Here is a 15,411-nt window from a genome sequence, read left to right on the forward strand (position 1 = left end):
ATACAAAGTAGGTACAAAATGTACCTACTTCTGTTTCAAAAGATTGTCCACTTGCTGTTTAGAGGCTCTTTTGTCTAACCATATTACTATAATCGTAATATCAAATCCGAAATCATTATTTCTATACGAATATATATTACAGTTAACTTGTAAAATGAAACTTCTGACTATCAAACCCAATAAAGGTGAAATTCAGGTTTTGTGTAAGAGATAAAAAAAAAGTATTCCTTCTATACATGAAAAGACGTAGGTAGAAAATAGCAGGTTTAGGAACACAGGAAATGAGAGGAAGAAATATATCCTAATATATATATATATATACTAGCTGTTGGGGTGGCGCTTCGCGCCACCCCAACACCTAGTTGGTGGGGGCGCTTCGCGCCCCCCCCAAGCCCCCCCGCGCGCGTAAGTCGTTACGCGCCATAATAGTTACGCGCCATTGTAGTTGTGTCCCTATGTCCCACCTGTGAATATAGATAGATATATATATATATATATATATATATATATATATATATATATATATATATATATATATATATATATGGTTTTAACTACGTAAAACTTGCGAATATACAACATTCTTTGCTGTCCCATTGTCTTTGCATATAAATAGATTGTCAGGTTTACCGACTCTTGAACATGCAACATATAATGGTCCATGGGAAAACAATCTGTATTCAGATCTATACCTCATGATTCTAATGATTGCCCTTGAGCTTTGTTGATGGTGATTGCTAATCGACCATTCCCTGTCCCGGTGTCCCGGTCGTCATTTACATCCCCCTGTTTCCCCCGGTGTCCCTGTTGTAGTTGTGTCCCTGTGTCCCGGTCGTCATTTATATTCCCTGTGTCCCGGTCGTCATTTGTATCCCGGTGTCCCGGTCTGTATATACATTCGTTTTTTAGTTTTGTTTTTCTCCTTTATTTTTTTCCTTTTTTTTTCTTTTTTAGCTTATTTAGATTTTTAGATTTTTTAGTTTTTTTATTAGTTTTTAGTTTAGTGTCGTCATTTATTTTTTTCTTTTTTAGTTCTTTTAGTTTTTACCTTTTTTAGTTTTTTTTTAGTTTTTTAGATGAAAATTTTTTTTAGTTTTTTCCTTTTTTTCTTTTTAGTTTTTTATTGGTTTTTACCTTTATGTTAGCTTATTTTTCAGTTTTTTCCTTTTTTTTTAGTTTTTTTTTATTTTTTATTTTTTTTAGTTTTTTACCTTTTTTTAGTATTTTTAGTTTTTTTAGTTTTTTTAGTTTTTTAGCTTTTTTACTTTTTTTATTAGTTTTTAGTTTTTTTGTAGTTTTTGCCTTTTTTTAGTTTTTTCAGTTTTTTTTTTAGTTTTTTATTGGTTTTTACCTTTATTTTAGCTTATTTTTCAGTTTTTTCCTTTTTTTTAGTTTTTTTTAGTTTTTAGTTTTTTTAGTTTTTTACCTTTTTTTAGTTTTTTTAGTTTTTTTAGTTTTTTAGCTTTTTTATTTTTTTTATTAGTTTTTAGTTTTTTTTGTAGTTTTTGCCTTTTTTTAGTTTTTTTAGTTTTTTAGCTTTTTTATTTTTTTTATTAGTTTTTAGTTTTTTTTGTAGTTTTTGCCTTTTTTTAGTTTTTTCAGTTTTGACGTCACCTGATCCAGTTTTTTCAGGTGACGTCACCTGATCCACGATCCACAGATCCACAGACAACTTATTTTTATATATATAGATAGTTTTTTTTTTTTACTTATGTCCTGGTCGTCATTTATACTCCCTGTGTCCCGGTGCTTTGTTGATTGCTAATCGAACATTCCTTTTGTCCTGGTCGCTTTCTCTTTGAGTTTCGTCATTTATTTTTTTCTTTTTTAGTTCTTTTAGTTTTTACCTTTTTTAGTTTTTTTTAGTTTTTTAGATGAAAATTTTTTTTAGTTTTTTCCTTTTTTCTTTTTAGTTTTTTATTGGTTTTTACCTTTATTTTAGCTTATTTTTCAGTTTTTTCCTTTTTTTTAGTTTTTTTTATTTTTTATTTTTTTTAGTTTTTTACCTTTTTTTAGTTTTTTTAGTTTTTTTAGTTTTTTAGCTTTTTTACTTTTTTTATTAGTTTTTAGTTTTTTTTTGTAGTTTTTGCCTTTTTTTAGTTTTTTCAGTTTTTTTTTTAGTTTTTTATTGGTTTTTACCTTTATTTTAGCTTATTTTTCAGTTTTTTTCCTTTTTTTTTAGTTTTTTTTAGTTTTTTTAGTTTTTTACCTTTTTTTAGTTTTTTTAGTTTTTTTAGTTTTTTAGCTTTTTTATTTTTTTTATTAGTTTTTAGTTTTTTTTGTAGTTTTTGCCTTTTTTTAGTTTTTTTAGTTTCTTAGCTTTTTTATTAGTTTTTAGTTTTTTTTGTAGTTTTTGCCTTTTTGTAGTTTTTTTTAGTTTCTTAGCTTTTTTATTAGTTTTTAGTTTTTTTTGTAGTTTTTGCCTTTTTTTAGTTTTTTTAGTTTTTTAGCTTTTTTATTTTTTTATTAGTTTTTAGTTTTTTTTGTAGTTTTTGCCTTTTTTTAGTTTTTTCAGTTTTGACGTCACCTGATCCAGTTTTTTCAGGTGACGTCACCTGATCCATCCATCCACAGACAGACAGACAACTTATTTTTATATATATAGATATACATATATATATATATATATATATATATATATATATATATATATATATATATATATATATATATATATATATATATATATATATATATATACTAGCTGTTGGGGTGGCGCTTCGCGCCCCCCAAGCCCCCCCGCGCGCGTAAGTCGTTACGCGCCATTGTAGTTGTGTCCCTGTGTCCCACCTGTGAATATAGATAGATTTATATATGTGTTTCAAACTACGTAAAAATTGCGAATATACAACATTTTTGGCTTTCCCACTACTGGGAGCTTTCCGTTTCCAATTGCCAGCAATTGATCTGAAAATGTTTGACCAGAGTCATCGTTTTGCAATCGGACACGCATATTTGTAGTGAATTTTAATATTTTTACGTGTGCCCATAAATTAGAATTTTTCAGGCAAGCATTCATTTCGTCTGCAGGAGTTAAACTACGTAAAAATTGCGAATATACAACATTCTTGGCTTTCCCATTGTCTGTGCATATACAAAGCCGTATGTACTAATAATGACGTCATATGCAAACGCTCTTTTTACAAACAAACAAACATGCATACACACAACTCGTTTTTATATAGATAGATAGATAGATAGATACAATACAAATTAACTGCGTAAAACTTGCGAATATACAACATTCTTCGCTGTCCAATTGTCGCTGCATATAAATAGATTGTCAGGTTTACCGACCCTCGAACATGCAACGTACAATTGTCCATGGGAAAAACAATCAGTATTAAGATCTATACCACATTTTTCTAATGATTGACCTTGAGCTTTGTTAATGGTGATTGCAAATGCTAATCGAATTGGGAATTGCAATCTTTCAAATTGAAAAGGCAGATCCGTTGGAATCATGGGAATGCGAGGAATAAGAACAGCCTCACCCTCAAAAGGCCCTGTCAAGATTGTGGCCTCTATTAGGTTTTCCATTGTTTTTTTTACGGCAAGTCGCGTGCCATTGCAAAGCTTTGGTGGGTTGATATTTCTTAAAAGTATTATTGATACGCCTATTTTTAGTTGTAGCACGTGTGGTGGAAACCCTGAAAGATCTATGGAATTTAAAAATTCAGATGGATAATTAACCGCTTCATTTGGTTCCAAAACTGTGTCGACTGACTTGTAAAGGACTGCCTGGTCTCGAATCTTGGTCAAAACAATATTGTTGATTTCGTGGACGTCTATATTTTTGGGTGCGAGAATCGCTCTTTCACTTAGCCATTTATTATTTTTATAATTTTTTAGAATATTCGGAAATACTTTTTCAATCAATTCATTTTTGGACGTCACTAAATTACAGAAATCAGCAGGTAGTTGTATACGTCCTGAAATTGAGTCTATCGTATCATAAATGTCTTTTTGTTCCGACGTTAACTTGGAAATGTTATTTTGTACATACGACAATAGATCACTCGTACTGTAACTTTGTTCACGATCCAATTCTACACATGTCGAAACAGCAGCGATACGGTTAGGTGAAGGCATTCCCAAATCCTGAAGAGGTTTCTTTGCCATACGTACGCACAAATCTTCTATAATAACTAAAGTGTAGTTATAAATTTCTGATGTAAAATCAAAAGTCATATCTGACGTCTCTAACTGTTTTCGATGGAGTATATCTTCGGACATTTTTGACTTATATTTTTCCCATAACTCTGTAGGAGCTGATGGAGAGCAAGTTGTTAAAATGATGCCAAACAATGCACGAATTTGACTTGGGGTTGACGTTTCGCACGCGTCATTGATGCAGTTATCCCAGTGTTGGTCATTCTCCAATAAATTCAGAGCTTGGCATGCACTACGGTAAGTGTCTTGTATAGTACCGTTTACAGTTCTCAAATACTCAAAGGATGTCGGACCGGGTACATTCACCAAAAGCAGGCGTAGAAAGAAGCATTCATGTTGATTGGGGTGAACGGTGTAGAGTCTTCCTATCGTGGTATCTTTGAAGATGGTAGGTTGGCCGTCGACTGACTTACCCTGTTTTCGACGTTCAAATACTTTATTTTTAGTATTCCACGTGTAATACGAAGGCACTTCAGTATACAGCAGTTTTTTTGCAAAAGAATCATTTTTGCAAAGCGAAAAAAAAGCTGTTAATTTTGTATCCGGTTGATTCAGGGCTCTTTGTTGCACGTTGGTTTCCGAGAAATAAACACGTTGACCATTCTGTAAATGTACCGCTAAGTGAACAACAGCTGGACTACGTTCATGTATCGGAAATGAAAGAATTCGACAAACAGCTTCATTACTGCTTATGTATCTTCCAGCCTGGTATTGTACGATTTCGTCGAAATCTTTGATTTCGGGCTGCAAGCCAAAAACTGCCATGTCACTGCCTTTGTTGACGTATTTACATATGTATTTGATTGCCTTTACGGAGTTACAGTATTCAACGTTTATGTGTGCATTAAATGTTTTTGATAATAATGGGGAATATGGAACAACCCACTGGTTATCTACTTCGATGGTGGTACCGTTGCCATTGTAGGTTCTTCAGTCATTTTACAATTAGAAATTTCTCTTTCAACGGTCTTCTTACAATTAAAAATTTGTCTTTGAACGATATTCTTAAATACCTGTGTCCTGGTCGTCATTTATATTCCCTGTGTCCCGGTCGTCATTTGTGTCCCGGTATCCCAGTCTGTAATTTCTCTTTGAGTGTCCCGGTCGTTATTTATATTCCCTCTGTCCCGGTCGTCATTTGTGTCCCGGTCTGTAATTTCTCTTTGAGTGTTTTTTCTTTTTAGTATTTTTTAGTTTTTTACATTTTTTCTTTTTTCAGTTTTCTTTTTCTTCTTTATTTTCAGCTTCACTATGAAATACATATCGCCGAACCTTTGTTTTTTTAACTAAAATCTGGTAGGCATTGATGACCTTATCCAAGTCAAAATCCCAAACCCAATCATCATCGCTATCATTTTCAGTTTTGATATGTTTTGACTCTCGCTGTCCAGGTGGATCTTCATCTAACTGCGCAGTTTTGCGTTCTTTAGCCTCAAGCCTGTGTCCTTGCTGTTCTTTTGATTCCTCGGCACGCTTTCTTTTCTGACTTTCTCTATCAGCAGCAAGTTTTTTGGCATAGACTCTTTGAGCATCTTCATCGGCTTTTGCCATTGTAAGTTCATCAGTCATTTTAAACTTAAACATTAATAGATTTCTACGTGAACATATATGTCTTAAATATCTTTAATGACGTCACCGTCATAGCAAAAATGACGACAACTAACTTCATGACGTCAGTCGACACAGAAACATGACGTCACCTGACAGAGAGACACACAGACAGACAACTTATTTTTATATATATAGATATATAGAAAAAGGCATTAACAATTGAATACTTCTAAAAATATAATATTTCAATATATACCAAAAAAAGCATAAACAGTTGAACGTTTTCCAAAATATAACATAACTCACCGGATTCCATAGTTAACAGCAACCGATATAGATTTTCGAACATGCTCAGTTTCTAGTTTCCTTGGATCTTCTCCTCTGCAATGTCTATATAGTGTTTCACCAGTTTTTACACCAAAATCATTTTGCAGCACTGACAAGGAAATCTTCTGAAGATCGTCACAAGTCCTGATCCCACGAGATTGTAAGCGATATGTAGTAGCCCTCCCAACTCCTATAAAGAATGCACAGATATTTATTTCAACGAAAAAAGTCAAAGGAAGGACCAAAACAACATAAATGTAAGCAAAAACTATTCAAGGAAATAATTCACATGAATTTCGGCCATGTAGGATTCCAATTCAGCAAAAGCGTAGTACACACCTAAGTGATTCATTTGCATCCTAGATACGCTATATTAATTACTTACTTCAAATACTTGTACTATATTTACATTCATGCTTTTTTCTTACTCCGTATAAATATTGATAGCCTTGTACATGCCTCTCTGTGACTCATTCCTATTCAAAAACAAAATCCATAAATTACTAGTTGCCCATACTTGTCCTTTATTTGATTCGTGGAAATAGCAATGGCTTAGTATATTCGTCCTATTCAAAATAAACATACATAGATGTTACAGTTGTCAGCTTTATGCTTCGTTGTATTATTCTTCTACAAAAGAAAGCATGCCAAAAATATTACTTGTAAACAGGAAAACTCCATGATAAATTTACTTTAGGGTCACCTTTGACCCACCCTGTCCTATTCTGAAATGAATTTCCGCTCCTAAAGGCATTAGAAATTTGCAGTCCTACGTATGTAGGTTTATTAAAAGTATTTCTCATTGAATTTAAATAGGAATGAGAAAGTGTAAAAATTGAGCAAAACGCCATTACCCGGTAAGCTTTCAACCAGTTGCGAGGCCATGAAATTCTTGGCTTCCTTCGCCAAAATATGATACTGCCCATTTGGTTTTGCCTTTTTTGTGGCCATGCGTGCCAGTAAAAGATTTGGACCCAAGCCGGTTGAAGCTGTGCATCTGGTTCTCTCCTGCAATACAGAGGAGTGGAGGTAATGATACTAGAATTAGAGCTTTAGCTTCGAAATCTCCTATTTGATATTCCAAAAGGTCAAAAAATTAAAGTAACTTCTGGAATACGGAATGTGAATTATAAGCCTTGAACTGATACAACATGACTTGTTTAACAGAAACTTAAGCTGCACCAGCCAATAGACATGATGTGACATCTTATGTAAAAGTTAGGTTTACAGTAGACCCTCCAAACTCAGCAACTCGTATCAGTCAGGTCACTATCCTTTTCCCTATCTTATTTAGTTAATAAGATTCTAAAAAGCGGTATATCCTCACTTCTCACTCACTTCACACTGTTAGGAGATGTTGTTTTAGATATTAAGATTAATTTAACCGTATCTTGGATCCCTGCCGGTACAATCGACCGATCATTAATAACAGTCAGCAAACCTTACACACATTATTTAGTTTCCACTCTCCTGTAAAATTTATATTGCATGACATAACGCATTGTGGGTTACTGGAGCCGACTCACCTAGCTCAATGGATGAAACGTAAAAATCAGTGGCCATGAACCAGCAGGCATCAGTAAAAGAATCAAACTTGTCTTGAAAGATTTCTTTGTGCTGTGAATTCGTGAACTGTGACTAATTTCTAGACGAGTCGTCCCTCCAGGGTTGGAATCACTCCCCACTACCCTAGGATAATGGCTGCGAATTGTTTGAATTACCCATTGTCCACAGCTAGTTTACAGTAGAAAAGGTGGTTAGGTTTGCACTTAGTTTTCTGATCAGCAAGGTCCTCGTACGGATCGTTCGGTAGATCAGAATTCCCAGAATTAACCATGAGTATACTCAAAACGCGTACTGAGTAACCCAAAAGACTATGTGTGCACCAGAGTCTTCAAATGGTCTGCAGTATCTTGGGAATAGGTTTGGAGATCAAGCTGGAGATTTCATGGAGACTCAATGAAGGGGTTAAATGGACCTTCAATTTTAACTTAGAGGAGAAGGCAAAGGTTAATCCAAAGGCACTATGTGTATCTAGGCCATCGAAATTGCCTCTGCAATATCTTGAGGACAGCTTGGGGTTTGAAGTAACGACTTAAAGAAAGTCTCGGGAAAGCAAAAGTGGATGGGGCAAGAGGACTTCAAAGCTTTGCGTCACAGTAAGGAGGAAGGGGATAAAAAATTTTGTGTCTCTTATCCAAAAAAATATTTTTCCATAATAAGCTCCTATAGGTCATGTAATCTTTGGATAATTACAGATAAATCAAAGGACAGAGGTAAATCAAAGGACACTATGTGCATCAGGTGATCAAAATACCAAATCTACAAAATCTCAGGGACAACTTGTGAAACGGAATTAAAACTTTCAGGTCATCGAAAATAGCCTATATTTAATATCTTGTGTATGGCTTGGGGAATGAAGCTGAAACCTTCAGGTACTGTTAAGAAAAAAGGAGAAAGTTTGGGCGAGGAGACCTCAAGTTTTTAGTTCGGGAAGGGAAAGGCGCTGAACAGTTTCGTCTCTGATCCATCAAAACATTTTCGCAGTATAAGCTCCAGGAGTGTTAACAGGGAGATGGATATGGACAACATGACATAGAGCTATAAATTGGAAGAAGACAGTAAAAGTACGTCAAATGACACTGTGTGCATCCAGTTTATCAAAATACCATATTTACATCAATTTGATATTTTTATTCAGTCATAAACCACGATCACTATTTCATGCTGAGATCTAAAAACACAAGATTTTGAACAAAATTTGCCCAGCATATAAAGCGTTAAAGACACCGTATTTTAAATTAATTATATTTATTTTGTTTTTTTATATTTCTATTATTGTTTTTAATATTCATTATTTTATTAGTATTATTATTACTTTATCATTTACTATTTTTATTGGTATTTTAGAATTTGTTATTGCTTACTTATTTATTAACTTTGTTATTATTTATGTTTGTTAGTTTTTTTGTATTTCTTACGAAGATAATTTTACTAAAGATTTAAAATACAAATATAAAACTACACAGAATGACATTTCTATTCCGAAAAAATAAATCGTGTTACGTAGCACTAGTGCTGTTTTTCCACTATTTGTTTTCTCGTTATAAGCTGTCTATCATTCGATAACGATATGAGGTTCAAAACTTTTATCCAGTAAAAGGATCAAGAAGCAGAGTGGAAATGATTTTCTAAAGTTCACGAATTACCAACAGTTTTCCAGAAAAAAAATTTAGTCTAATAGTAACATCAAAATTATAACAAAACTAGATCCAAAAGATCGAAAGTAATCCAAAAGTAACCTTCTTTCGGATCTCGTACTGCTGTATCATGACACATGAAGAATGTTGAATTATCTCTTTGAGAATATGAAATCGAAACTCTTTCTCTTCACATAATCATGTATTCATTTTTTCAGTAAACTTATTGCTTAGCTTTTACAGCCTTTTACAGCTCATTCTTATAATTGTTTTCATTGTCACTAGTTCTAAATTTTTCCCATTTGTCCGTTTTTATTGAGCTAATTTAGTATTTTTTTTTTCCTTTTCTAATTTTTCTTTCCTATGTCGTCCTTTAATCGGGAGGCATCCAAAGTAATTTGAAATGATAGATTCCTGATCCTTAATATCGTACTTCTTTTACTACAGTCAAATTCACGCATTGCTTTTTGTATGGCGTTTTTCAAAAAACAAAAATAATAATCGGATTAATGACGCTTCTTGACTACTAAGGTCCTCGCGTCGGCCCTGCAGTGTATTGTCACAGCCAGGTTCAATCTCTGGGTCTCATGTTACCAAGCAGAGGCCAAACCCACTACGCCACTATAGGACTACGGTGTTTGTCCGTTAAAAATTTTCATTAATTTTTCCAATTTCTTGGTCTTTTTTAAATGGTATTGATTAAGCATTGCCGATACTATACTAGGCATGAGTTGTCTGTCTTAGTTTTCCCTTTTTTTGTAAAAATATTACATTACATCAATGCTTTATAAAGCAGTTTTTCGGCAAAAAGAGTTCTGTAAGGTAATTAGTGTTATGTAGTCAAAAACATCAACGTTATGACTGCTATAAAAAAATGTATTCTTTTTACAAAAGAAAACAACAACAATATGATGCAGATCTGAAAACATCGTCTTACACCCCCCCCCCCACCCCGAAAAATATTTTCAATGAGTGAGCGTGTCGACACTAATTACCTTACTGGACATAAAGTCCCTACTAGAATACCAACTTACATAAATTTTTTGTCTCAGGTGGCTGGTAAATTCTAACGGTTCACACCCAGTCTCTCTTAATACATCTGTTACATCCACATACATTTCATCACAGCTCACTGCTTCAATTTGATGGGTATATTCAGCAACTGTGTCATAAAGACGAAAAGCAACGTCCTTGTAGCCTTCAAAGTCATAAGGAATTGTGCGCAGCTCTGGGCATAGCTTTAATGCCTGACCTTAAAGATGATAAATAGATAAGCAAAACTAAAACGTTTTTTTCTAATTGCCCTAGCAATTTTTAAACAAATAGAATAAAGCAGAATTAGTGCATATCATTGTGGCCACGACGAATTGGCGTATTTTGTGTTTCTAGTAATTTAAACAAGACTATAAAGTAGCTACAAATGTTTTCAGTGTAGCATATTCTTTTTGAAGACTTAAATAAGAAAAACCAATGAAATCACATTTCATTCTAGCAATGCATCAGAGAGATCTCATCTCACAAGCTAGAAGTTTTCTTTCGTCTTCGGTTTTCAGTGTCCATGTTTCGCATCCATACGTGACTGTGAGAATCACTAATCTGTTGAATAGGCACATTTTGGGCTTGTTGGGTAAATGGTTACTTTTCCAGAGTTTTGCTAGTTTTTGGCCAGGAAGTGCGAGTCGAAATTTCACGTTAGAGCTATGGCAGCTATCAGAGGAGAATAGGCTACCAAGGTACAGGAATTGGTTAACCATTTCAACCTGTCTCTCGACTATGATGATGACGGGTGAATTGTCTAGTTCATATATCGTAGTTACCACAACTTCGGTCTTGCTGATATTGATCTCCATCCCGAACTAATAAAAAAGTTGATGTGCGCCCTAGGCTATTTTTCTGATTAAGGTGGTTTCAAAAGGTAACAAAATATAGCCCACATCACTTCATGATCTATTTCAAGGCTTTAAGTTTGATGTCTGAATTAAATCAGGTGTAGAATCTGTTGTAGGTTAGGGCTATTTACCAGAAAAGGAAATTTATCCTGTGAATTCTCATCCTATGCTGTCAAATGTAATAGTAATGACTACAGGGGTGCCTGTAACGCTAACATGGCAGCCCCCTAGGCCTAATGGGCCAGATATAGCCCTAGACTACACCTAAAATACAGTAAAGTTTTAGTCAAGTGGTTTCTTGTTATTTTGGAAAGAAAACTAGCTGTATTAGATGAAGGAAACTTTCAGGAATAGCCTAAAATATAACCCTAGAAAATGTTATCAAGCTACTATCTCTGCCCCTTCCTTATTCCTGTGGATAAGAAGATTGGAACGGCCTAGGCTAGATGACATGATTATAGGCCTACCTAGTCTTTTTGAATGTGGTAAAAAACACTTAAGCCTAATTTTGATTTTTTGTCTCTTTCCATTGGGACTAGTTTCTGAAAGTTCAATTCTTACTATTTCAGGAAGATTTTATGCCATGTTAAAGACTAGGCTACCTCTTTTCTGGCTTTTAAAAATATCATGGTTACTCTTCTGACACTGTAGCCCTGTCATTTCAAGTATTATTTTATATAATATAATAATTGATCTTAGCCGAAACTGAACTTTATCAGGTTAGTATATAAGAAAACTGGTTATCAAGGATGAAATGACATCACATGATACACAATAAAAGAAAAATATTCTATTATGACTATTTCTGGAATCATTTAGTGGGGGTGGAGGGGGAGTTATATGAAAGGGGAATATAGTTATATGAAAAGTTATTTGAAAGGGGCGGCTTCCTCATCAAGGCCTCGCTCTTTACGCTAAAGTTTGACTCTTTCTCTCAACTCTACTTTTTAAAACAGTAAAAAACTTTAGCGTAAAGAGCGGGGCGTTGATGAGGAAGCAGCCCCTTTCATATACGAAGTAATTTCTGTTCGTTTTAAGTTTTAATGTCGCTCCTTACTTTCCGCTTAAAAAACTTGTTTTTTTTATTTAATTGTTTTAAAAAGTAGAATCGTGGCAAAGAATAAAACTTTAGCGTAAAGAGCGAGGGATTGCGGAGGGGACAACCCATTCCATATACGGAGTAATTTCTGTTCGTTTTTAGTTTTAATGTCACTCCTTACTTTCAGTTAAAAAAAAACTATTTTTTTTTATTTAATTTCATGACAGAATAGACAATTCTTTGTTTAATTCATATGTATTTTAACAGTATATTGTTCAATGTATTCTCCAGCAATATAAATGTTATTTTGTTACTATCCATATCGACAAAAGTAATGAATACTGAGTTCAAATATGGAAAAAAAATCAACAGAAAAGGCTGAACAGATACCCTACTTTAAAATCTTAAAAGAATAAACAAGAGCTAAGAGCTCACATGGCACTTGTGACAAGGCTGGAAGAGCCTAGTGCTCATATGGTATGAGCTCTAGCAAAATTCTAAGAATCAATAGATTGATTTAAAAGGAAAATCAGGGGCTTAATGCCGGTTGGGATTTAAAAAATGAGCTCTGAACCACGAGGTCCTTCTAAATTCTAAATATCAAGGCATCGTAGAATTTATCAGTGGCATCGAAGAGATTACCAAACAAGATTGCCAACAATGGCCTCCAAAAAGAAAATCAACTAAGAAAGAATATTTAAAAAAAAAATCTTTCTTAGTTATCTCAAGATAATGACTCCTTTCATGAGCATGCTCAGAAGATTTGGATCAGAGGAACCATACAACCTATTTTTAGCTACTGAAACTTCCACGACCTTTTCAAAACCCATCTTGGCAGCAGTCAGAGCTTTTCATTTTGAATCCATGGGGTCACTCATTTGTCAATATAAGCTTCCCGAAGAAAACAATACTAATACTAGGTAAAAAGACAAAAACCACCACATTATCATTCAGAAAAACAAAACTCAATAGCTTGATTTGTTACTTCTTGTGGTTATAAATTCAAAAATTAAAGGATCTAGCAAATTTGCTTTTTGTCTTATTCTTTTATAGTAGTTTTCTGAGTTACAAGTTTCTGATTTGGTTTTAAATTCTGTGTTTTTTACATTTAGAAGAAAATTCAGTAGGCTTGGTTCTTGTTGAATCTGTCAAACAGTATCACCATTAATCATGCCTGAAAGTAAAAAATATAGTAACGAGTTCAACCTCCCCTTAAAGTTTCAACTCGATATCTCTAAATATTCTCGAGACATTAAAGATTTGATTTTCCAGACATTTATAGCACCTTTTGATCTGGGGTAATAAAAAGTTAAATTGTCTAAATTTAATCTTTGACGCCCATATTGCAACAGTAGGAATAATTTATTATTAGCAAGCTTTTGAACTCTTAAATACCAACTTTGGGGAAAACCAATCACCATTTTCGAAATATGGAATAAACAAGCCGAGATCAACTTACTGACATTTATCAATCTGTATTAGAGAACGGACAAACAAGACATAAAATCGAAACACTTGTCTAGGACCTAGCTTGGGCCATAGACCTTGCTAAATCTCGGCACTAGTAAAATATCACTGTGAATGGGCTTTTAGAGAAATTGAGGGACATTTTTGGCGAAAACGTGGATTATTTTGGTGTAAACTCCCAACTCATAGTATCCGCATCCCCCCCCCCCAAAAAAAAAAACAAAAAACAAAGGTTCAGAGGCCTCAGAGGCAACCTCTCCTTTAAGTTTTCCATACCCTTTGTTTTTACTTCATTCTTCAAAGTGGTTAGTATTTTCTTTAGATAGCAGAGTCTTGAAAAAGCTAGTGTGTTTATTCTTTCAGAACTGCAAAAAAGTTAAAAATATCTCATATTAAAATTACAGATACTAAAACCAGAGTTACAACTTTTTGAACTAGATTTGAATTCTGTGGTTTCGACATTTAGGACCAACCCATTAAGCTTGGTTCTCGTTGAATTTGTCAAACAGCATTACTGTCAACCATACCTGACAGTGAAAAGAAGAAATGAGCAGCATACTATTTAGAAAGGTTTCTATCCCGAAAATTGTCGAGTAAAAGCTGAGAGGAGGATACGAGAAACCTTGAAATTTAGGACCTGGAAACCTAAAAATTTAGAATGGAAGTCCCCCCCCCCAAAAAAAAAACAACAACGACAACAACAAAACGAACAACTCAGTAAAAATACTAGCACGAATAATAACGACACAACTAGTAAGTTTTTTCTTGCATAACTCTAATAAAGATACAAATAAACTTTATTAATATTATTTATACTTAATTCAGAGTTATAAGTTATGTACACAAATCAAAGTTTTGAGTGGCAAGGATAAAATTATAAGACCAAATAAAAGGCTTGAATTCGTAACCGCACTCATTCCAAGCTTTTGTCTTTATAAACTACAATTCAAATCCAGTGAGAGAAAGCACTCTAGACTTAAAGTCCTAAAACCAGATCTTCACCCCACCCCCCCACCCCGATTAAAATTGTAACCAAGTAATTGCTGGCCAAATAAATGAAGGCGTAAGAACTCCAGTGTCTAAAGACCATTCTAACCGCTTTTGATGAATACATGCATAAACAGTAAGAAAAACTAAAAAGATAAGAAAGTCAAGTCAGTCTTGACGGAAAAAACTTTAGAGCAGTCTGGTGTAATCACTCAAAATTAGAGAGTTTTATATAAATTCGTTAGTAAAGACATAACTGTGATCTTTTTCTCTATTTTGTACTTTTGTTTTATATTGGGCTAGAGACACAAAGAGCCACTTTTATAAAAAAAAAAAAAGGCAATAATTGCTCATATACCCACGTCAAACACCAAAGATTCCTTTTTTTATCAGTTTCACACACTCTTTTTCCAAAACATTGGAAAATCTACAAGCCCCTGTTCTCAAGAAATGAAGAGTACTTTTAAAACTCTAAAACAAGAACGGTTCATAGTACTTCAAGAAATTTTGGTTAAATCCTATCTCGGGGAATTATGACTCAAAGTTGAGTTATACAACTTTATCAAGGAGGCACACTCGTGCCTCTATAAAGAGGCGACACACGACAATGTTAAGCGATCTTCGGTTCCAGTGGTCGCAGAGGGATGGGGAGGGATGCATTTCGTAGCCCGAGCTCCAACTAAGAAACCTGCAAAATTTCACCCCCCTCCAACTTTTCCTTCATAGGGAAAATCTGGCCGAAAGTTTCGACTCGTCAACCCCAGCCCCCCTTTAACGT

The 15,411-nt window shown here is 34.0% G+C and overlaps 1 protein-coding gene and 1 long non-coding RNA gene across 4 annotated transcripts in view; both read right to left on the bottom strand.

The window, feature by feature from the left end:
• The window catches only part of LOC136032933 (uncharacterized), a 417,461-nt gene that overhangs the window by 356,439 nt on the left and 45,611 nt on the right, over positions 1-15,411 (bottom strand). The window lies entirely within an intron of this gene.
• LOC136032926 (DNA repair protein REV1-like) overlaps positions 1-15,411 on the bottom strand; it is an 82,825-nt gene that overhangs the window by 46,430 nt on the left and 20,984 nt on the right. For all 3 annotated transcript variants that reach the window (XM_065713393.1, XM_065713395.1, XM_065713394.1), the window contains 3 exons: positions 10,286-10,503; positions 6,906-7,059; positions 6,031-6,241 (listed from right to left, as the gene is read on the bottom strand). In XM_065713393.1, coding sequence (XP_065569465.1) covers positions 6,031-6,241; positions 6,906-7,059; positions 10,286-10,503 — 583 coding nt within the window. The remainder of the gene's footprint in view (positions 1-6,030; positions 6,242-6,905; positions 7,060-10,285; positions 10,504-15,411) is intronic.

This window comes from Artemia franciscana, chromosome 11, assembly GCF_032884065.1.
Source record: "Artemia franciscana chromosome 11, ASM3288406v1, whole genome shotgun sequence".
Lineage (NCBI taxonomy): Eukaryota > Metazoa > Arthropoda > Branchiopoda > Anostraca > Artemiidae > Artemia > Artemia franciscana.